The sequence below is a fragment of the Engraulis encrasicolus genome, chromosome 3 (assembly GCF_034702125.1).
Source record: "Engraulis encrasicolus isolate BLACKSEA-1 chromosome 3, IST_EnEncr_1.0, whole genome shotgun sequence".
Lineage (NCBI taxonomy): Eukaryota > Metazoa > Chordata > Actinopteri > Clupeiformes > Engraulidae > Engraulis > Engraulis encrasicolus.
Window position 1 is genome coordinate 26,371,170 of NC_085859.1, and position 24,919 is coordinate 26,396,088.

At 42.7% G+C, this 24,919-nt stretch overlaps 1 protein-coding gene across 1 annotated transcript in view; it reads right to left on the bottom strand.

Moving 5' to 3' along the window:
• The window catches only part of top3b (DNA topoisomerase III beta), a 29,024-nt gene that overhangs the window by 3,566 nt on the left and 539 nt on the right, over positions 1-24,919 (bottom strand). Inside the window, exons 2-15 of the mRNA XM_063195077.1 lie at positions 17,617-17,748; positions 16,776-16,882; positions 16,073-16,147; positions 15,369-15,565; positions 14,037-14,193; positions 11,565-11,678; positions 11,280-11,370; positions 10,536-10,690; positions 9,698-9,803; positions 8,507-8,653; positions 6,233-6,406; positions 2,679-2,807; positions 1,730-1,879; positions 1,331-1,431 (exon numbers count right to left, since the gene is read on the bottom strand). Of these exons, the coding sequence (XP_063051147.1) occupies positions 1,331-1,431; positions 1,730-1,879; positions 2,679-2,807; positions 6,233-6,406; positions 8,507-8,653; positions 9,698-9,803; positions 10,536-10,690; positions 11,280-11,370; positions 11,565-11,678; positions 14,037-14,193; positions 15,369-15,565; positions 16,073-16,147; positions 16,776-16,882; positions 17,617-17,748 (1,835 nt within the window). The remainder of the gene's footprint in view (positions 1-1,330; positions 1,432-1,729; positions 1,880-2,678; positions 2,808-6,232; positions 6,407-8,506; positions 8,654-9,697; positions 9,804-10,535; positions 10,691-11,279; positions 11,371-11,564; positions 11,679-14,036; positions 14,194-15,368; positions 15,566-16,072; positions 16,148-16,775; positions 16,883-17,616; positions 17,749-24,919) is intronic.

A 24,919-nucleotide genomic window follows, 5' to 3' on the forward strand; every position in this document is an offset into this window, starting at 1 on the left:
AGTTCCCCTTTAATTCCGGATGATATGGACAATACAGACAATACAAGACATACAGACAAGACATACAAGACGATTATGTCTGTGAAAATTGTTTTTTTTTTTCATACATGACAAGGTGGCGCTTCTCCACGTCCGGCATTTTGAATTTCCAGAAATAGGCATTTTTAGTTGTAACACTTACTGTACTTTGGTGGAAAGATAGAATTTGGCAATAGGCAGCACCGTTTCAAACTCCTATATCCAAGTCAAGTCAAGTCGAGCCGGCTTTATCGTCAATTCCTCTACATGCACTAGTCATACAAAGAATTGAAATTACATTTCTTACTTTCCTATGCAAGACACAGAATTGTTTAAAAAAAAAAAATCTCCAAATTCTGACACCCTGGTGACTTGGCCCTCACCCCAATTCCCCTGAAGGAGGGCAGGTGAGGAGACGCGAACTTCGCGACTCAGCTGCCTGCTCACACAAACTTGCCATCATACACCCCAATGAAAAACAAGCAACGACTCAACCACAGCAAATTATTCAGATGAGGGAAAATGGGAGGGTGGGGGATCCATCCTCCAGTCCATTTAATGACAAACCAGCAAGCCCACCCCACCCCCTCCGCCACCTCTATCACACAAAAAAGGCAGCATGTGTTTTTAATATGCAGAGAGAGGGGGTCTAACATGTGAGGGTGGTGAGCAGGCGAGTGACTGGGTGGGTCAGAGAGCAGACAGCGTGGTGGCAGCACTGACCAGAAGTCACGTGTGTACCCACCACGCTTTGATGGCTGCCTCACAGACGTCAATGAAGACTGGGCCAATGAGAAGAATGGAATATATGCCATTCAGACCACCCAAAACTCAATGCCACCAACAATAATAACTGGATTTCAATAGCAGAGAGGTCATATCATCGGGGTACTTTTCCGTGACTATTTCCATGACCTAAAGTGCACTTTCCATGACTTTGCATGACTGTATGTGTGTAGAGTTGTGCATACTTTTAGGACTACATATGAAATGCTAACCCTTTCCACTCAGCCCACAGCATGATATTATAGTTTTTGACCATTCAAAAATACTGTCAATGTATTTATTGTAACATGCAGGAGCACAACTCTGAAAATAATCTTAACAGCCTAATGATAAGACTGTAGTTTGGCTCAAACTACTTTAAACTTCCGTGACTTCTCCTAAACCTTCGTTGAATTTCACAAAATTCGATGACTTTTTCTCTGCCTGGATTTACAAAAACTTCATGTCTTTTCCAGGATTTCCATGACTGTGGGAGCCCTGTACCATATGCAGATCAAAGTGATTCAACAGTTTGCCGAACTCTTACCTGGATGTACTTCATAAATCGAAGGCACTTCCCGCAGCGAGAGAGGGGCTTCCCCGTCTCAGCTATCGGCGAGAACGACAACTCCATTAGCTCATCCATGCCTAGGAGGAAAAACAGAATACAATTCAAAATTTTATTCAAATGAAATACCATCGGTCCTGCCGTGGCCTAACGGTAGGGCACTGGGTTACTGCGCTCGCAACCCGGGTTCGATTCCGGCTCGGGTCATTTGCCGATCCTTCCCCGTCTCTCTCTCCCCACACCTGAGATGAAACCTACTAAGTGGTGGAACTTACTTTTGGATATTCTTCAGGATGAATGAAATTCTGTACTCTGCTCCATTATCCACAAACACACACACACACACACACACACACACACACACACACACACACACACCTGAGATGGAGTCTACAAAGTAGTGGAACTTCCTCTTGAAGATGTCGAGTGTGTGCTGCAGCACCTGTTGGAAGTTGGCCTTGCCCAGCGCGATCAGGTTCAGCTGCTTCTCCACAGCACTGCGGATGGTTGGCAGAACCAGCTCCGCATCTGGTATGCCAGACACACACACACACACACACACACACACACACACACACACACACACACACACACACACACACACACACACACACGCACACACACACACAAAAACACACATATAACAGAAGTCACAGTCAGATAACGTCCTCTGCACACACACACGGAGGGACAACAAGAAGGCACAAGTCGAAACCAGCACTGTAGTGTAATACCCTCAATTGCTTACTGTACTTTTTATATATTCAGACTGAATATCACCAAAAACTGCAAGAGCGGATGACATCCTACATTTCCTGTTAAGTGGCAGCAGGAACAGTGCCTGTTCAAATATAGTGAAGTGAAAGCCCACCTTGGAAACTCCAACTCCGATTGTCATTGTGACACAGCACACCGCAGCACACAAGCGAACAGTGCGCACTGCACACCACGAAATTGCATTTATGCCTCACTCGTGCAAGGGGGCAGCCCCCAATGGCGCCCCAAGGGAGCAGTGTGGCAGGATGGTACCATGCTCAGGGTACCTCAGTCATGGAGGAGGATGGGGGAGAGGGCACTGGTTAATCTCTACCCCCACCAGCCTGACGGGTTGGGAGTCGAACCGGCAACCTTTGGGCTACAAGTCTGATGCCCTAACCGCTTAGCCATGACTGCTCATCTTGCCCTTGACTGCCCAACTGCAAGAGCGGATGAAATACTTCCTGTTCAGTGGCCGCAAACAGTGCCTGTTCAAATATACTGTAGCTGAGTAGAATCCTTGCAGTGAGACAAGGAGAGGCGTCAGGAACAGAGCATGGGGAAGTCTCACCGATCTTGTAGTAGCCGTGGACCAGCACGATGCCCAGGTTGGTGGGCTTCAGTCGGCGCCCGCTCTCCACGGTCACATAGTTCCTCTGGCACACGTTGTTGATGTGGACCGGGATGCTGGCATCGGTACCTTCACAACAGTAGAGTAGACACAGTATTAGACCGGGATGCTGGCGACTCGGTACCTTCACAACAGTACAGTAGACACAGTATTAGGTGTAGCTCTGTGATTGGCTAATAGACCGCAATGCTGGCATCGGTACCTTCACAAGTGTGAAGTAGAAACAGTATTACTTGTAGATAATGTCTTAACTGTGGTTGATTCTGACACTGAACAGTACCTGTCCAAGTAAACTACCTTTCTACACAAGACAAGGTGAATGCTCGCAATACACTGCCTTTAACGTATGTGGTGTAAATCAGTGGTACCCAAACTTTTTCTGCTGCGACTCCCTTTTGGACCCAAGAATGTTTTTGTGACTCCTGTTAAAGCAAAATCTAAGTATAGCAAAAAGCTTGTGTTTTATGTTTACTGCAATGTGCAATGATGTGTATTAGGTCCACTGGCACAGACATTTTGGGGGACAGGTCCTGGGGTGGTGGTGCGGGGCATGTGGAACTGGTGGCTGCAATCACGGTTCGGTGATTTTTTTTAATTCACATATTAATGAACATTCCACAGTAAGCTAACATTTCAATTTTTTTTTAAATGATGAATATTATGTAGGAAAGTTCAAATGAATAGATTACCATGCCTAGTGCATCATTTACCGCATGGACTAAAAAGTGTACTGTCGCTTTAACTGTGCGTCTCCAGCGCAGTGATCAGGAAGCGATTCAGTGTAACAGATTCCTTATGGAAAACTGCATCTCGGTCATTTTTCCTCCATTAGTACCGATTTTAATTAGTTTGTGTGTGTTTTCAAACTGTTAAGACGAATATTAAAGCTCAACTCTCATTTCAAGACGTTGTCAAAAGGATTTAGCCTATTACACAGGTATTATGAGTGAAAACTGATGCTTTGGGTCGGAGATTTTATCCGTGTAAGTAATAACACTTTTCTGGAGGTGTCATAAAGCACAATCCTCTATAGCCTACCTGTTTCCCCCCTGCATAAGACATTGCTGTGTGCACCCTGCTTTTATTGCTGCACAGAAGGCTATAAGTGGCAGATTTGCTGGAATTGACGCACAACCTTTTTTTTCTCCCTGGCCCTGACCGCTGTTCTGTTTCATGATGCGTCTGTCACAAATGTGATTTGGTGCGTTGCATATTTCATCAGGAGGCCAACGTTTCCCATAACATGCCGACATGAATAATAATAATATAATAATAATTGTATTTGTATAGCACTGTGTCATACAAGGCATGTAACTCAAAGTGCTTAACAAATGGAAAAAAAAAACATTTTTAGAGATAGATTTAAAAGGAGAGGTATAGAGGAGAGGCAGAAAAAGCAGGAAGGCAGAGGAAGAAGAGATAGACAGAGAATGTAGAGTCATAAGGTCAACGTAGGATAGGACCAGGATTCTTAGATGTGTAAGGTCCATAGTGGCTGGGCCTATCATAAGTCATAGATAGTCACACAGAGATTGGGCGCTCAGGTGCGGCTGAATCCTCTTGCTGTTTCCCAAACATTCTGTTCATCTTTAGACCTGAAACTGTTTGAGCAACTTCTGGATTCATTAGGCTAATATAATGGTTGTTGCAATCATTGTACACATGTTAATTGCTGACATAACTATATCTTCTGCAGTAGATTTGATAAATGCACAATTTGCAAAGTCTCATTATAAGTCAGGATTCTCTTTAGATCACTTCCAAAGTCACAAGCAACTTTCAACATCATAAATAGGCTATTGACTGTTACCTGGCTGGAGGGGAGAACGGTGTGTGGGGCTGCCCGCCACACTGCTGCCATTGCAACGTGCTTCCGAATCTGTCAGTTCAAGCACGCTCACGTTGACAAAGGGAGGGATGTGTGCTGTTGGAGGGGGCATGAGGGGGCATATCACGTGATTTTCATTGACAAGTATGTCTAAATGATGATGGGAACATCGACTACAGCGTTAACCCTACATTTAAGGAATAAAATAATTAAAAATAAAAAACGAACTTTCAAAAGGGCACATTTGTCCGTTAAAGGCAACTTGGTGTTGCCCAAGCAACACCACGTGTCTATCTGTGCACGCCTATGATTAGGTCTTTGTTTATGTCTTGTATCTATGTATCTATGTAAGCTGTCAGGCACCTTAATTTCCCTCAGGATTAATTAAAGTACTCTACTCTACTCTCCTTCCCGTTTTCCAAATGCCAAAACGTAGTTTTGCTTAACTTTAATGTAAATCACAGGAAAAGTAAATAGCCTACATTTATAACACACTGACATGAATATTGTTACTAACGATGTATGGAAATTGGAAAGGTTATAAAAGTATATGTTCAAGGTTTTATGCTAACAGTCCCTTAACTGCGACTCCTCTGCAGTACCTTTGCAACCCCCTTAAGGAGGGGTCCCTACCCCCAATTTGGGACCCACTAGTGTAAATTAACTTAATCCTATCCAGTGGTGTAGTGGGGATATGTGATTTGTGACGTCATCAATTAATTAGGCAACTTATGTCAAACCCCCACTCCCTACTATCCTACTGTCATTTCTTCTCGTTTTCATCTGTTTGGTACATCACCTGCAATACTGCAGTGTGCTTATTCTATCCTTTTTGTATTCAAACATGCACAGAATGTTTTTTTAAATCCCACCTCAGTAGAAGTGGGTGGACTGCATACCTTTGCGTACCACGCCCACTATACCCCAGAATCATACCTGTCAACTTTGAGCTCCCAAAATCCGGGAAAATTCCCATATTTTAAGCCAAAATCCGGGAAATTTTCTAAAGGCCAAATTCTGACAGTCAACAGGATGACAGAGACGGATCGGACGGTGCGTTCTATCTGCTTTTCACAACAGCGCGCGTGCAAAGACAGTCCTGTCTAAAATCCCTGAGAACACGTTTCACAGCGTGGAAAAACAATGTAATTAAAACAAAACAATGAAATGAGCGCAATGAGTTTCTTCTTATTGTTTTGTCGCATAAGTTGTCTGTTGCAAAACTTCGTACTGGTAGCCTACAGGTCGTGGTTAGGTTAATCGCATGATTCGCTGTTCCGAGTCTGTTTTATGCGTTGCATGAACTGACACGGTTTCTGAGGAAAAGAGTGGGCGCACAAGCGCTAGAAAACTACGGAGCTCGAGGGTGACAGACAGCTCGTATTTTCAAGGAACTTCAATTCTTGGTGGCATCTGGCATACAATCTTCTGGCAGGTAGCTTGATAAGCAAGACCCTCTGTCTCTCTCTTCAAGAGGGGGTGTGGCTCGTCGGACAGGGCCGTGGGTATAATTACTGGACCGACAGTGTTTTTTGATAATGTGAAAATATTATATTTTCCGGGAAAAATGTCAAATCGGGAAGAAATCTGGAAATGAGTCAAAATTAGGGAGTTTCCCGGGAAATTAGGGATGGTTGACAGGTATGCCCTGAATCTATTCCCTCACCGATGGCGTGTTTCTCCATGAGAGTGATGAGATCGGCCTCCGTCAGGTAGTCTGGGGGGCTGGTCTGCTTCTCCAGGAGTTTGATCTCGTCTACGGTGAAGACGTCGCCCCGCTCACACGCTGGCATGGCCTCCTCCAGGGGAATACCCTGCCACGGCATGACGTCTGTGAAGCCTGAGGACAAACATACAGAAACATCATGATATCTGTGAAGCCTGGGTACACACATACAAAAACATCATGATATCTGTGAAGCCTGGGTACACACATACAGAAACGTCAATTGCAGAATAAGCCTGCTCGAAGTTCAAACAAAGGGACAACGATAGATCAACCACAGGCAGGCTGATTGGTAAACTGGCAGAAAAACTGATGAATACAATGAATAGGGATAGATAGATAGATAGATAGATAGATAGATAGATAGATAGATAGATAGATAGATAGATAGATAGATACAAAGCGGATTCCAAAAAAGTTGGGACACTTTGTATTTTGTGAATAAAATAAAAATGCTGGCATTTTCAAAACATCTAATATGTTAATAAGGTAGAGCATTATGTACAGACAACATATCAGTTGTTAAAGTCGAGCAGAATTATTGTTTTGAGGTAATTATGTGATCATTTAAAATGTCACCCTAGCAACAAATCCCAAAAAAGTTGGGACAGGGCCAATAAAATGCTTTTTATATTGGAAAAGACTAAACACAACACAAGGGATGAGACTGAACAGTTAAATACTTTGACTGATGGCATAATTTTATTCAAAAATTAGATAATTTGATATGCGAGACATGATTTCAGCAGCTCAACTGATAGGTGTGTTCTTCAACTTGTTTACCTTTTTGTTATGCTTAATATGTGGCATATCCTGACTGCAAGAAAACAATTTTGTGACCTGTTTACTCCTATGATGGAACCACACTGTTGGAACATAGTAGAGATTGAAATTTGCCACCATTATGGGGCAATATCTAAAGGCGGTGCTCCAAAATATAATGCCTTGGTAGCTATGTTTGCTGTTTAAAGTCTGTATGTATCATTCAACATTCATTTTAATGCTCTACATGAATGAGAGGACCCTAACCAAGTCACCTCTGCACCCCCTTACCATCATATATGCTGTCTTTCAGACTGACCACTAAATCAAGCTGAAGTATTCATTTTCTATATAACTTGGAGGGTGCATGACTCCATAATTTTCAAAAAGGATTAAATATTTTCCATTCTGTAATCAGAGGACAGTTTCACATGTCTACTAGGTCCATAGAATGAGCTTTTCCGCACGCAACACTGTTTAATGTCTGCATCATGTGCATTAATCAAGTGTTGTGTTTATGGTCATTTTAAAGAGAGCTGTCATTGTTGGAGTGCCATAGTTTGCTTATTTACCACAAGTATGTCATGATCTCATAACCCGCGCAATGATTACACAGAACTCTATATTGCGGAAATAGGCCTTATATGCCTGCAATTTTGATAATTCAATCTTTCTGTGTAATAGATAAGTAATTAGTCCCTCTATATCATCGCTTCTGAGGGCCACAGCCCCTCTGTGATGGTATCTTATTTGTGCATTCATGTTGGCAGTCAATATAGTTCCTTTCAAAATATTCTTCCTTGTGTAATTTTTAGAATTATCCAACTATTACAACATGTTGTGGCCCTGTCCCAACTTTTTTGAGATTTGTTGCATGGGTCAAATTTTAAATGATCACATAATTACCACAAAACAATAATTCTGCTCGACTTTAACAACCGATATGTTGTCTGTACATAATGCTCTACCTTTTTAACATATTAGATGTTTTGAAAATGCAAGCATTTTGATTTTATACACAAAATACAAAGTGTCCCAACTTTTTTGGAATCCGCTTTGTAGATAGATAGATAGATAGATAGATAGATAGATAGATAGATAGATAGATAGATAGATAGATAGATAGATAGATAGCAGGCTTGTACGAAATTCCAAACTGAAAGAATTTCAATTCAAAGTAATGCCATAATACAAACACTAGGTGGTGGTGTTCTATGTACTTTCAATGGGTGGTGTAGATTAAATTCAAAGAAATTCAAGGTAATAACACCACCTAGTGTTCGTATTATGGCATTATTTTGAATTGAAATTCATTCGATTCGGAATTTCGTACAAGCCTGATAGATAGATAGATAGATAGATAGATAGATAGATAGATAGATAGATAGATAGATAGATAGATAGATAGATAGATAGATAGATAGATAGATAGATAGAGCTAATTGGACTTACCGGCTGAGATGAGGGTCTTGCCGCTGCAGGAGAAGCCCTCGGTGCCGATGGTGAAGGTGATGGTGGTCTGGAGGTACTTACAGTCATGGCTGATGGTGGCGATGAAGTGGCGTGTGATGTACTCGTATAGACGCCAGCCATCGCTTCCTGCATTTACACATGAGCAATAAACTGGTACATCAGACGTATGTATTCATATTTAAAGTGGTAAAGAAAATTCAGCCATAAAAAAACAAGGTTCCATAGCACATCTAAAAAAAACAACATGAATGCAATTTGGTCGTACCAACACGTCAGCCCATTTAAGACCAGGCTTTCCTTGCTGCGCACGTCGGAGTTCTGAAGGCGCAAATCGACCAACCGTGACATGAGCGAGTCCAGTGACGGAAGTAAGTGATTTTGTATTGAGTCACGCAACAAAAGCGATTCGGGCCACAAGAAGCGATTTGCGCGATTAGAGCGACTTAGTTTGTAGTTGAACTCCTGACAATGTTATGCAATTTAGCTATGACACGGTTCGGCGACAGCCACCACAGCCAATGGGAATGTTGGAATGCTTGCATTCTGCTTTTAAAGGACATACTCGGCCGCTTCAATCGCTCTTGCTACACAGCCTAGCGATGATCTCTGTCTTGATCTCGTCGCGGCCATTGTATTCGCCCGGTAAGCCTCCACCTCACCATTAACTTTGTGGAACCGGTCACCTCGTCGGCCATTACCCCTTGCGTAACCATGTCTTAGGGGTCTTACACAATAGGGCGGTAAAGCGTCGTGGAACAGCCGCGATTTTTAGCGGCGTCTGTGAAAATACATTGAAACATATCTGTCCTTACACACCAACCGGCGTTAGTCGGGCATCAGCGGCGCGGGAGCAGGCTCCGCTTCGCGCACATTTGGAACTCGATAGAACTCGTGCGTATTTTTCATACCGGCCACCGGCGTTGTCTCATTCAAATGAATGGCAAAGTATTTCTGTATTTCTGAATGGCAAAGTATTTCTGTATTTCTGAATGGTAAAGTATTTCTGAATGGCAAAACTTGGCTGTGGGGGGGGGTTTGAACAGGACTGGCCGCGCACACCGACGCTGTCAGCGTGAAAGGCAGAGAAAAACACACCGGCCGAAACTAAGCAGAAAGACAGCGTTCGTCTCGCGTCCGTTCTGTTCGGCTTTGGTATGTTTGACCCCTTACCCAGTTCTCCCTCGCTTGCAGACCTCATGGGGGTGATGGGAGGGTGGTCTCCGGCATCTGCTCCTTTCCTGGGCCGATTAATTCCCTCCGACAGCAACGCTTTCACCTAAGAAACCAATAAGACATTAGATGAAAGATCTTCACATGTCACAGGGTGTATACAGGGTTGAAACCGTTAGGGATATTTGGCAAGAAGTAAAAGTCACTGTGCCTCTGCTTGAAGACAAGGTTGTTAACAGTGCAATTACAAAACACACCGCAACCCTCCACGAAGGTGAAGGTGGTGAATTAACTACATTGCATTCTCGCAGAAAATGCTAAAAGTAGGCTTGCCTGTTGTGCCAGAGCTTAGCAGTTTTAGGAAAGCTAAGGAACAATGTATATCAGGGGTATTCAATTAAAAGTCACCGAGGGCCAGTTTTTCAAGGGCAGACATAGAATCTGTACAGCTGCGGGCAGCATGGTGTCTGAGGTTAGGGTGCAAAACAAGCGGATAGCTTTCCAGACAGAACAGATATTAGCTTCTCTATTTAGGATGGTCTATTTGTGACACTGTTTTAGATAAGATTTCACTGTCATGTACAGTAAATGCATAGTAGGAGATTAGTGATCACAAATGATGCACAGCCACAAATAGCACACATATTTGTTATCATTTTGTTCTGAACTTATGCGAGGCCGGAACCTTGCCATCCAAGGGCCGCATCTGGCCCCAGGGCCGCCATTTGAATAGCCCTGCTGTATATAATACAGTAAAATCTGAAAAGCAGTCTATGTCAGAGTGGGATTTGAACTTGCAACCTCCTAATCTTTAACTCGGGGAGGGGAGGCCTCTTACCGAGTCTGCCCAGAAGGAGCAGTTGGCCTGTTGCCTCAGCGTGCCCTTCAGGTCAAAGTTCTCGGGGTAGTGCGTGGTCTCCGTACGGGGGTAGCTGATGTAGCCCTGCGTATACAGCCTCTCTGCAATCTGCATAGTGTGCTGTGGACCCATCCCTATTCACAGCCAGGAGAGAGAAAAACATTATTACATTGTTATTAAAAACATATCACATATTGATCTCTAGTCAGTCAGTCAAGAAGACCCCTATTCACAGCCAGGACAGATCAGATGGAAAAATGGTGTGGTGGTGTTGTGTAGTGTGGTGTGGTGTGGTGTGGTGTGGTGTAGTGTAGAGTAATGTGGTGTGCTGTGGTGGTGTAGTGTGGTGATGTAGTGCAGTGTGGTGGTGTAGTGTGGTGTGGTGTGGTGTAGTGTGGTGTGGTGTAGAGTAATGTGGTGTGCTGTGGTGGTGTAGTGTGGTGGGCTGTGGTGGTGTAGTGTGGTGTGTTGTGGTGGTGTAGTGTGGTGTGGTGTGGTGTAGTGTGGTGTGGTGTAGTGTAGTGTAATGTGGTGTGCTGTGGTGGTGTAGTGTGGTGTGCTGTGGTGGTGTAGTGTGGTGTGCTGTGGTGGTGTAGTGCGGTGTGGTGGTATAGTGTGGTGCAGTGTGGTGGTGTGGTGTGGTGCGGTGTGGTGGTGTAGTGTGGTATGTTGGTGTAGTGTGGTGTGGTGTGGTGCGGTGTGGTGGTGTAGTGTGGTGCATACCCAGTGCAGAGCTGGCCACTCTCAGCATCTCAACTGTGTTGAGGGCCAGGGGGCGCTGTTTAGCCTTCTCCTTCTTACTCACTGACTCCACCTGACAAAAATGGACACATTTAAACAACAAATACAAATACATGTAACAGCATCATCCACAAGAACAACACAATCATCAACAACAATAATTATAATGGTCACCATCATAGTCATCATCATAATCATCTTCATCCTCTTTCAATGGATGCATTGTAAAACACATAAATCGAAAAGTTACCAAAGCGTCTACTGTACCTTGGCTTCTCTGGCCGTCTTGGCCATGTTGACAAACATCTGTCCGACCTCCCTATCAAACACTCGGACCCGGTCCCAATCCAGCGTCAGAGGGCTGTCCTTTCCTTTAAACACCTGTCCAGCAGAAGCAGACACAAGACACTTTATAGGCTGCTGACTCACGAGATCAATTAGTTAGCTAAATTACTTCAACCAGTTACATGCAGTAGCTATGGGAGAAGACACAATTATGCATATACAGCCGCGGCAAAAATTGAGAGACCACTTTGAAATTTTCAGTTTTTCTGATTTTGTTATGGATAGGTATGGGTTTGAGAACATTGTCAAACATTGTCATTTCATTCTATAACCTACCAACAACATCTCCTCCGAATTTCAAAAGAAAATATTTGCATTTAGATCATTTATTTGCAGAAAATCTCAAAATGATCATCTCCAATCCTTGGCCAAATTTCACATCTAATCCAACACCTGGTCATCTAATGGTTAGTTAGAGACCTGGAGAGGTCTATGAACCACAGTAACTTGCATCTGCTGTGAAATTTGGCAGAGAATAGGTGATTATCTGAGGGTGCCTCAGCAAGGCTGAAATCGGTCAAATTCATGATGCGGCTCTCAAGTCACATACAAAGTTACCTTGGGCCAAAACATAATTCCTTCTGTTCTGACAACGCCCCTGAACCCTGAGGACAGGTTTTTTAGAGAAGGACAATGTTCCAGTCACTCAGCTTGCCAACAAAGGTGTGGATGGAGGACCACCAGATCAATACCCTGACATGGTCAGCCCAAACTACAGGCCCGAACCCCCTTGAAAACCTCTGGAATGTGATCAAGAGGAAGCTGGAAGGTCCCAAGCCATCAACCCAAGCTCAGCAACTTCAATTCTTGCACCAGGCCTAGAATAAAGTCATCCAAGAACAGTGTGAGGGAGTAATGGAATGCATACCAAAACGCATGAAAGCTGTGAGTACAAATCGGGCTTATTCCACCAAATATTGACTTCTGAATTCTTCCTAAGTTAATACATTACTATTATGTTGTCTTAAAGTTAATAATCTTGTTTTGTTGCCTTTTTGAGATTTGGAAACATTGCATCTTATGTGTTATTTTGACCATTTTGAGATTTTCAGCAAATAAATGATCTAAAATAAATTAAAATATTTTCTTTCGAAAATCGGAGGAAATGTTGTCTGTAGTTTATAGAATGAAATGACAATGTTTGTTTTACTCAAACCCATACCTATCCATCACAAAATCTGAAAAACTGAACATTTTGAAGTGGTCTCTCAATATTTGCAACGGCTGTAAAATAACAGCAGAATGTCACAGTTGCTGTCCTCTAGCACGACACGTGTATGAATACATCCACTAAGGTAACACTTTACTTTAGCGTTACATCTATTAGCACCAATATATATGCAACAATATTAATGCCTGTATAAGCAACTTGTAAGGCATGTACAAAGCAAAATCAAACATTTGTTAGGCATGTATTCGCAAATGTCTTGGTCATGTACAATACTAAAGTGTTACCTAAACTACATAAAACAGTATCAAACATAAATGACAAAGCAATGTCAAAAATGGCTGATAGCAAAACAGGACATGTTTTTAAAACAATTCAGTCCACATCAAAGATGAAGGTCCACAGAGCTTGGAACGGCATGTGGGAAACCCCCCAAAATCCACAGACGGTTTCCGATGGATAGACGGACTGTCGACTGACTGACCAACCAACCGACGTGGTGTCGTGTGGATTATAGGGGGGTAGTGGTGTGCATTGGCACTGGCCTCACGATTCGATTCGATTACGATTCGGGAGGTAGCGATTCGATTCGATTCGATTCAATTCTACAATGCATTGCAATGCATTACATTTCTACTGAAAGCAAAGCAAATGTTTCATCAGTCATGATGAGGCAATACAAGTAGTCAGATACTGAGCAACATTTTATTGGCTGTTTTCTGTATCAGTCTTGCCGTTTTCAATGCTTTGAAGTGCTTTTATTTAATCTATTAATTCATTTACTCCTAAAAATATCCACGGAAGTAATTGAAACTTTAAAAAATTGCTGCATCGATTATGAAACTTGCCGCATTGAATTTAATTGTCCATACCCCGCATTGCATTGCATCGCCGAATCGATTATTGTTGACATCACTACCAACCAACCACCGACAGACATGGCGTCGCGTGGATTACAGGGGTGTGTATACTAAGAACATGGTTAAGTAATACCAGGGGCTTAATTAACCTAAAGGAAGTGGTAAACCTACTGATAGATATACCTGCAGGCATCATTTAGTTAAGAAAATGAGGTCTCTCCAGTCTCTTCTATTAGATGATTTACCTCTACCACAAGATCAACTTAACCTCTTTTTTTCTACTGAACCAGCATCTTAGTATATTATCCCCCAGGCATATGAAGGCATGAAACAATAATAACGCACAGCATGTCCGCTGTACTGTACCTTGGCTTGAATGACCCAGTACATCTCGGGTTTAAAGGACTGGATCTTGTCGTGTCTCTCCACACAGAAGCCCAGAGTGGGGGTCTGACAGGGCCCGAACGAGATGAGCGATGAATCCAGGTTCCCGTATTTGCCTTGGAAGTACTTGGTCTGAAAACTACATTGAGTTGAAAGATGTAGAAGAGGTTAAGAAAAAAAAAAACATCATATCATAGCACAGAATAATCACAATTTATGTAGTCAAACTGTCACAAGAGAGCTATGATGTTAAGAAAACATACAGAACTAAGTGAGTTAGATCAAGATTTATATAGCCGGGATTATAGCTGGGATAAAAAATTAGATAAAGATTTATATGGCCGGGATTAAGTTTCATCAATGGCAGGATGCAGTTGCTTGTTGACGGCATGTACAAATGCTGAACGTAAACTCAACGACAAGTTTAGTCGACTTAATAAATCTGATTCTTTCAGACATCATTAAGTACCTCTATACTACTCCATTGATTTTGTTGTTGTTAGTGTTATGTCAACAAAATGTGATCTTGGTCCTTTCCTTGGTTGGTTTCTTGGTTTGTTTGTTTTTTTAGATTTTTTTTGGTCTTTTACAACTTTATTGATGATAGGACAGTTTGAGAGGTTGACAGGAAGCGAATGAGGAGAGAGATGGGGAAGGGTCGGCAAAGGACCCGGGCCGGGAATCTAACCCGGGTCGGCCGTATGGCAGACGAGTACCCTACCGGTTGGCCACGGCAGGGCCCGTTGGTTTCTTGGTTGATATTGTGGGATTAATGAAATCTCTACTTTACTACTCTACCGATTGCGAATGTGTGCATCTCTTCTCTAATTCGGAATGAAATACATCATGCAAACGTGGCCATTGTGTGCATCTCTCCTCTACTGATGATGACTGTGTGTTCCTATACTCCAGAAAAAAAGAGGTATCGCACACCAATAAAGTCTTTCTTGAGGTGCTGGCTTCCTGAGCATACAAATGTTAAAGCAAATAAAAAGAATGCCGCACACTCTGCTCCATGTTTTATTGGTGAAGTGACGTTTCGGCCGCCTGGCCTTCTTCAAACTAGAAGAAAACTTCCTATACTCTACCATTGGTCAGTGTGCATACAGTATACATGGGTTCTAAATTTTGTTTATAACCCGACAGCGCGAACCTAGCTGCGCATAGCTCAACCTCTGATTGTTGGAAACCGCTGTCGGTCAAAAAATTAGCTCACGTGGTTGGCTGCCAGTGTCTTGCCCCTTCTCATAACATCGTGTTGATAAACACTGAGAACCCATGTATATCTACACTACCATTGGCCAGTGTGCGTACCGTGTGAAGGCGCAGCCGATGCGCAGGTCCAGCTCCTGTCGTGCGTCCACAGAGAGGGCCTCGTTGTGGTTGGGCTCCCCCAGCTTGTTCATGGCGTTGCAGATGTCCACGTCCGTGATGGAGCTGAACTTGGCCCGGTACACGGAGCGCTCATTGCCATAGCTCTTGTTCATGACCGGCTTGATGGCATCCAATACCTTGGAAATATGTAGGCAAGCGCATACACATATGCACACATACGCACACACAAACACACACACACACACTCTTTTTATTAAAGGGACACTGTGCAGGAAATGGTCAAAAAAGGTACTGCAACTACGCTGCTTATTGAAATTGGGCTGCCTATTGCCAAATTTGATCTTTACATGAAAGTTTACTAAGTATTAAACAAATATTTTCTAGTATGGTCCAAGTACAGTCATTTTTTGCAGCTAAAAATGGCTATTTTTGGAAATTCAAAATGGCGGACCATGGAGAAGATCCCCCTTTTCATGTATGAAAAGTGCAATTTTTCCAGTCATAATGAAAACTTAGAATTTGATGCTGGTGGTAAGTATTCATGAAAAAGGTAACATTAGTGAGTGGGCAGCATGAATTCTGGAAATAAACAACTAAAAATCTCACACAGTGTCCCTTTAACTGTAAAATGGCACCAAGAATAGTAATGACTGTTTCCTGCACAATTCCTAAAATCCTCTTACCTCAAAGCAGATATTTTCTCCTTCTTTGTCACAGTCGAGCCACAGCACAACAATATCACAGCCTTTGGCTTCCACCTGTTTGTGTCAACAACCACAAGAAAAAAAAATACAGTGGTGTAAACGTTGGTTAAAACCTGTCAAGCTGATATTTGAGGAGAGGTGGTCAGTTGGGAAACTTTTCAGAAATTAGATGAATCCAGCAGAAGACACTCGTGTGTGTGTGTGTGTGTGTGTGTGTGTGTGTGTGTGTGTGTGTGTGTGTGTGTGTGTGTGTGTGTGTGTGTGTGTGTGTGTGTGTGTGTGTGTGTGTGTGTGTTTACCTGGATCTCTTGTCTTGGTGCTTTTAAAGTGTGTGGTGTCAATGCATTTTGGTATCTTACGAATGGGGGTGGACTGTTTGTGAGTTTGTGAGCAGTGTGTGTATGTGTGTGTGTGGTAGTAGTATTAGTAAGGCAAGACATATTGAGAGAGCATCACACACACAACAACCCACACACAGATTCAACCGCGATCATCATATGCACATTATGTGCGTGTGGTCATTTTATTTATTTTTTAATCAGGGGGTGTATCGAAATGTGGGTCAAATATCGTGATATGAACCGAATTGTGAGTCGAGTGTATCGTTACAGCCCTATCAAATACACAGCAAGACTCTTGACCTCCTGTACCTGGGATGTGACCTATGCCTCCACAAGCTCACCTGTAGGAACTTGACCATGTTGAGTTTGGGGTTGGCCTCCTTCTTCTCCGTAGGGGCTTTGCTGAACAGCTCTCCAGGGTCCACCTTGTCCCAGTTATTATACTTCCCTATGGGGGGGAGGGAATTAAGATTAGGAGCTCATACTGTGTGGGAAGTAGTAGAGGTTCCCTAGCCTGATTATCATCGACTTTCAAATCTCTTCGAGACTTGGTCTGACCAAGAGCATAACAATGAACCTTTCCCAAACGGCATAGTTGACCAACCTCCCTTGGTTTGCTGCTGGGTGTTTGCTTCCTGAATTTTCTGGAGCTCAGAAATGATATTTGTATTGCTCCTGGACTGACTGGAAGCAACGCTGAAGGAGGGCGTGGCCTGGCTAGGGGTTCCCAACCTTTCTGGGTCTGAGGGCTACCAAGGGCTACCCGGGCTGAGGACTACTTATTTGTTCAAACTTCTCTACCAATATCATAACACTGTTCTCAAATAACATTATCATTGAATGATAATTTACTTGTAGGTTATAAAGAAATTCTCATATTTAAATAAAGATAAGACATTAAATGTGACTTATGTCTCCTTGTTGCCCATATTTATTAACATCCTTGGTGTGCACCTCAGAAGCTCCTGGAGGGCTACCTGGCGCCCAAGGCTGACGCCTGGACTCAAGTGTGGGGACAGGTGTCTGTTTGTGTCTGAGTGGGTCCTATACTTACTTACTGTGTAAAGTAAACGCTTCGGTGCATCTGTATCAGTCAAAGCCTTGGCTACAGTTTCTGTGTGTGTGTGTGTGTGTGTGTGTGTGTGTGTGTGTGTGTGTGTGTGTGTGTGTGTGTGTGTGTACCTATGAAGTCGAGGCTCATGACGTGTCCGCAGACAGACGTCATCTTGAAGCGAGCCGATTGGCCCATGAAGCTGCCGACATACTCGTGCACTGAGCATGCTCCGTTCAGGCCCTTCCGCGACGAACAGCTGCCTGGAAAAAAAGAACAGAAAAAGAAAAGAATATGGAGACGTGTTAGGGATTTCAGGTGGGGTAGGAGGTTTTATCATATTTTTTACCATACTGCTTGAAATCCTCTTCACACTCGCCACATTGAAACCAGACAATTAGAAGGTTTGTTAAAAACCAAAAAAACAAAAACAAAAGAGAGAAAGAGAAGGAAAATAATTAGAGGTCCACTTGTTCACAATTTGTCACCATCATGACCAGGAGCATTCCAAGAACATGGTTAATCAATCAGGCTGGCTAAAATAATCCATAGGAATCCATAAACCTGCTAATAGATAGCCGGCAGGTGTCATTTAGTTGAGGAAATGAGAGCTCCAGACGCTTCTATTAGATGATTTACCACTACCTCTCAAGGTTAACTTAACCTGGTTTACTTCTCTGCCAGGTTCTTGGAATACTTCCCAGGAGACGCTTCTTCACAGACAGTGCGCATTGGCTCCAACTCTAATATCTACACTCCTGTCCTCTACTTTTGGCTGTGGCCGTGTGATATGTTGGCGCCCGCCTCCGGGAAGACAACAAGCACCATAAGTCTTGGGGGACTTTTCCCCATTCAACATCCTGATTCCAAATAAGAAAATTAACTTTGAAATGGTGCTTTTGCAAGACATTGAATAAAACTTAATCTAACATCATTGACATATTGCCTTGCAAAACGAGGCCACATGCAAAAGGAGAGCATGGGAGGTTAGATATTGAGAACTTTTATGCAGCAGCCAGTGGTCGTATTGTGAGAGCTGATTTTGGGAGCTTTGGACGCAGATGCGAATCCCATGCCAGAAGAAACACTGTGGGGTTGCCTATTACACCCTCAGCCATAGATGAAGTACCCCTTGAGCAAGGCATCTAGCCTCACACGCATTGCTGCAGAGACAGTATTAAAAACTACCTGCAAGTCTCTTTGGAGAAAAGTGTCCATGTACACAGTGTGTGATGTGATGTTAAGACATCTACAAAAATAACATTCACAGTCCATGTTGAATCTTAAATGATCCTTAAATGTCTACGCCATTCCTGCATTACACGTGATCTTCACTCTTGATCACGTTTTCAGCGTGACCTCCTCCGGTCACCCCATCACCCTGCCTTACTAAGTTTGATGGGAATGGAACGATGGATGGACGGATGGACGGCTCTGGCCTCAAAATGACTCGCATGATTTTACCATGACAATGACAGGCACTGCAGCAAGTATGAGTTCCCTGAATTCAACCATCCAAATGAGCTCGTTTTTAAACCATTCATTTTTTTTTACCCATCCAGCTAATGCCTCTCTGCACTGCAGTTGTCTACTAATGCCCTGTTTGCCACCCAACTCAAGGCCAAATGCTAAACACAAGTGGTCGTTATGAATGACCATGGGGGACAGGGTTGGGGGGGGGGGTCGTCGTATGACGTACTTGGACATTACCTGGTCAGTCGGACCTCAGTAGATAAATTGGCTGTGCAGAATTGATCATTCCCTACATTCGGTCTACCAGCCAAGCTCTCTCTCGCTTCCCCTTGCCCTACCAGCATCCTCACCCACAACCAGACTCCACAAGATGCCACAGCTTCAGGTCTGTACCTTCACTTTACTTTGTTTTATTTTAAAACAGGGAATGAAAGACTGATTATGGCTATGGCAGGTATCACTTTATTTGATGTTATTGATAATAGGGAATGAAAGACTGATTAAGGTTAAGGCAGGTATATGAAAACAATTGGCTATTAGAGAGAGACCACTGAAAATGAACATCTCAGTGAAGGAAAGAGATTCAGGTGGAGACAAGACACCAGGGGTGAGTTTCTCAAAAGAGAAGTTGTTAGCCTATTAGCAACTTCGGTAGTTGCCAATGGGAAAATGCATTGAAAACAACAAAGTAGCTAATGTAGTAAGCAACTTTGGTTTTGAGAAATTCACCCCAGAGCAGCACAGGTGCATTTCTATTCTTCTTTTAATTAAGTGCACAACATGGGGACTAATGTTTCCATGGTGCTCCGGTGTCTTCTGTCCAGTTAAGACGTCCTGTCTGTTTGCTATCGATGCACCGGATGACAAAACAGAAGTGTGTGGAACTTTGTCTATTTGTTGAGGGATATCAGGCATTTTTTTAAGGAAACCAGTGTTTGGGCTTGGCACAAGTGAAGAGTTAGACTGTTCCAGCGGGTAGGGGCAGCAACACAGAAAACTCCACGGTCACTAATGGGCCATAGCCTAGTGCGGAGGATGACGAGCTGGTCCTTGCCAGAGCACCTCAGGGACCTAGACTGGGAGTAGGGTTGGAGGAGTTCAGAGAGGTACTAGGGAGCAAGAGAGAGTGGAGTGATTTGTAGGTCAGAATTTTGTATGAGATACCAGCCTTCACTGGGAGCCAGTAAAGCTGTTTGGGTGTGGGAGTGAAGCATTGCCACCGCTTTGTGTGTGTTAGGACCCTGGCAGCAGAGTTTTGAACATACTGCAGCCTGTAGCCATGCTGTCATACAGTAGACTGAACATGAGCCTAATGACTTATTTGGGCAGACTTCACAGTACTCCACTGTAGTAGGCCGAACAGGAAGTGGTGAATGCATAAACAAGAGTTTCAATCACAATCATAGAGTGAAAGTCGCAGTCTTCGCTTTGAGGTGGGAAAAGAGGGCAGATTTTGGGATGCTTTTCATGAGAGGGTGGAATCAAGGATGATGCCTCAGTTTTATCCTGAGTTTTTATTCTGAGGGTGGCCTGATGGTACAGCCATCCATATGCACATCCAGGAGAAGGTCAATGAAATAACCAAACCCAGTGATGAGGCAGTAGACCTGTTCAAAAAAAACTTTTTTTGTAATTTTGAAGCCAATTGCTGTGATTCCCATTCTCCAAGGTGTGAAATGGACAGATATAAAATTATTTTGATTTTGGACCATGGGAAGACCTGCCTCAAGAGCCATAAAGTTTCAATGTTTATTTTAATCAAAAACGCCTGACATTTGGCCCCATTTTGCCTAATAACTTCACAGCCATTTGTCATAGAGCATTGTGGGTGGTGTCACCTGAAAGCTGACAAAATTTCCTTTCAGGTGATACCCAATATGTCAGTATCATGCACAGTTATAGCTGACTTTAAAGAAGAAATGTGTTAAATTTAGGCAAATTTTGGTGGTTTCAGCTCAAACAATACTCAATTGGACCCCAGAAAGGTTTATTAATTCACCAAAGTATAGTGCCAAATTGAAGTCTGAAAGAAAATATATTTCCTAACATTTCATATATTGCCAGTGACACATCCTGAACTGTCAGAACACAATATATAAAGTCGTGATCTCTTGCTTACTCTTCCTGTGCTGTCGGAACACAATATTGGCCTAATGGATCCTGATTTTGTTGGTTTGCCCACCAATAAAGTATCAGTCTGTAATTTTAATATTAGGTGTATTCTAACATGGAAAGATAGAATATCAAAAAGCAAATCCAGAAAGTAGCTTAAAAGAATATATTTTAGGAATTTATTTCTATTACGTCAAGACACCTGAAAATAGTCAGCTGACTTAAAAAGTCTCCCGTTGATAGAAATGGTGAACGAATCAGACACAAAACTCTCCAAACATGTTAAAGAGCCAGAAGCTGTAAAAAGGTGATGTTAGCTTGTGGACCTGAACATGGGTGGAATGGACAAAAACAAGTCAGAGTGTTTAGGTAAACAGCACCAACAGCTGTGTCCTTAAGAAATATAAAAACGACTGCTGATCTACCTCAGTCTTAGGGTGCAATCAAAACACAGTCAAAATATCAGGCTTATACTAAGCATAAAACATAAAACCAGACTATTGTAGCCTCATAATGCCCACACTTCCACAGTGGAATGCTGTAATAGTTGTTGAAAAGACATACCATACTATTACCTTACTACTTACCAAAGACTACCATAGTATTACACTACTATTACATTACACAGAGCCTATAGTGATACATTACGACTTGGTCATTGCCATTCTGGTAACAGTAAATGTATGCTGTTGTCTTATGTGTTATGTCTTTTCTTATGTCCCAAAGGTGTGTGTGTGTGTGTGTGTGTGTGTGTGTGTGTGTGTGTGTGTGTGTGTGTGTGTGTGTGTGTGTGTGTGTGTGTCTGTGTGTCTGTGTGTGTGTGTGTGTTGCATTGTCAATAAACCATGGATGAATGGATCTCGGCCATTGTAGTCATGGACTGTTTCAGCTGCCACTATCTGGCAAGCAACAGGATAGAAGCCATGGCAAAACAGCTATTTTTACCAGATAATAAGACAGATGAACTCAAGAGAAGATCAGCAGAACACACACACACACACACACACACACACACACACACACACACACACACACACACACACACACACACACACACACACACACACACACACACACACACCTTAAACTTCATTATCATGTATAATAAGTGTGCTAAGTATACAAAGTGTGCAGACATTGAACTTTATTTTCATAGTGTCTGACCCTTTTGTCCTGTACCTTCTCGTGGGAGAATTTCAGATGATGAGTTGTTTGGAAGTGCCCAACTGGTCTGTGGAACCAGAAGTCTTAATGGTTACCAGGGGATCACATGCCTTTCTCCCTCAATGTAATAGAAATCAATACATATTTTTTAAAGTTACTTTTTACTTTGCTTTTTGACATTCTATGTTTCCATGTTAGAACACACCTACTATTAAAATTATAGACTGATAATTTATTTGTGGGCAAACCAACAAAATCAGGATCCATTAGGCCAATATTGTGTTCCGACAGCACAGGAAGAGTAAGCAAGAGATCACGACTTTATATATTGTGTTCTGACAGTTCAGGATGTGTCACTTGCAATATATGAAATGTTAGGAAATATATTTTCTTTCAGACTTCAATTTGGCACTATACTTTGGTGAATTAATAAACCTTTCTGGGGTCCAATTGAGTATTGTTTGAGCTGAAACCACCAAAATTTGCCTAAATTTAACACATTTCTGCTTTAAAGTCAGCTATAACTGTGCATGATACTGACATATTGGGTATCACCTGAAAGGAAATTTTGTCAGCTTTCAGGTGACACCACCCACAATGCTCTATGACAAATGGCTGTGAAGTTATTAGGCAAAATGGGGCCAAATGTCAGGCGTTTTTGATTAAAATAAACATTGAAACTTTATGGCTCTTGAGGCAGGTCTTCCCATGGTCCAAAATCAAAATAATTTTATATCTGTCCATTTCACACCTTGGAGAATGGGAATCACAGCAATTGGCTTCAAAATTACAAAAAAAGTTTTTTTTGAACAGGTCTAATGAGGCGGTCACCACCACAAGCTCCATTTTATTGTCGCTGAGCTAGAGTAAGTTGGCAGACATAAAAGCAAAGAAAAGAAAAGAAATTGAGCGACTTGTAAGGACAGATTTTGAAGCCCGAGTATTATGGGATGTCAGGACCAGGCTACGATTGTAGTCCTCAATGGTCACATTAACAAACAAGTCGAGTTCAATGGCAATTTAACATTGTGTTCTCCACGACAGGTCTCCCAACATCATCCTCGTATCCATCCATCATATGCATCTATCTATCTATCTATCTATCTATCTATCTATCTATCTATCTAATCTTATTCCTCCATCTGTCCCTGGTCTTTTCCCATCATCATATCGAATATTCCACGGTAATATTCCTCATCCAGTCCTTTGAATCTTCCATTTTCATATCTAATAATCATTCCACTATTTCTTCAGTTCCTCTGCTTGTTCTGGCCTCATGGAGTGCATCATGTCGTTCTCTTTATTACTTCCTTCAGTTCCTGGGACTCTCCAGCCTTGTGCTTCTGCTGCTGAGCCCATGTCTGGCTAACCCGTTTGCAGACCGCTGCGTTGACGAGACCTTCTGCACCAACAGCCTGGAGGAGTACCACACACAGCTCATCAACCTCCCCAACAGAATCAACGAGCGCAGCGTAGCTGCCTGGAGCTATGTGTAAGTAGTACCAGGGGGGAAAATGCAGCTGGTGTCAGAAATGACTGGGTTTTTTTGTGAAGTGATGCACTCAAGCTGACTGTAACAAAACAACTAACTAGCAATAAAGATGCAAATATTCATGGATGAGGAGAAGGAAGGTGGTGATGGTGGTGATGGTGGTGGTTGTGATGACGCCGACGGCAATGACAAGGATGATTGATGATGATGATGGCTATGAGGATGATGGTGATGATGGACAACTCTGTTTATTATTGTCCTTATTATCATTAGTCCTTGCACTTTAAATGTCTGTATGAGCAATGTCTACGTCCATACTGTCTATGTCCATGTATGAGTACTGTCTATGTCTATACTGTCTATGTCCTTACCTAGATTAGTCTATGTCTGCATGGGAGAGCAAGAAACGCAATTTCAAATTCTTTGTATGACCAGTGCATGTAAAGAAATTGACAATAAACTTGACTTGACTTGACTTGACTTGATTATAAATCAGATGGTTTGCAATGTCATTTCAGTGAGAAATTCGACAGAGACAGGGTGCCCCAGTTCATCTACGAGGCAGAGTGTCTTTCCAGCCACTCGTGCCGAGGGATGGACAGTTCCTCCAGCCTGGAGAGCATCCCCATCACCCTGAAGATGCCGGTGCTCCGCAAGAACCCACGATGCGCGACCTTCTCTCTGGAATTCGAACCCATCAACATAGCCTGCATTTGCGCCACGTCCAGACACGGCTAGCCAAATGCGTTTTAGAATAATATACTGACACGTGCTCTAACAATTCAAACTTTCCTCTGTGACAGATCTCTGCATCGTTATCTTCTCTTTTCCTCAAAAACAAAAAGTGTAGTCATTATAGGCCTACTGACGAGCAAAGTAGTAAACAAATGTCAAACCCTGGAGCTTGCAAAGACCAATAAATATGTTTCGTAACAAAAAAGTGCGAGCGTGTTGTTTAATTTCTTTTGTAAACAGAAAGATTGGGTACCAAAGTTGCTTACTACATTAGCTACTTCGTTGCTTTCAATGCATTTTCCCATTGGCAACTACCGAAGTTGCTAACAGGCCAACAACTTCCCTTTTGAGAAACTCACCCCAGAGTTGTTGTGAGCCAAATGCCAGCTGTGATGAACGGGGTCGTCTTCGTCTTTGCTGTGCTAACTCCATCTTTGCGCTGATGTTATAATTGTTAG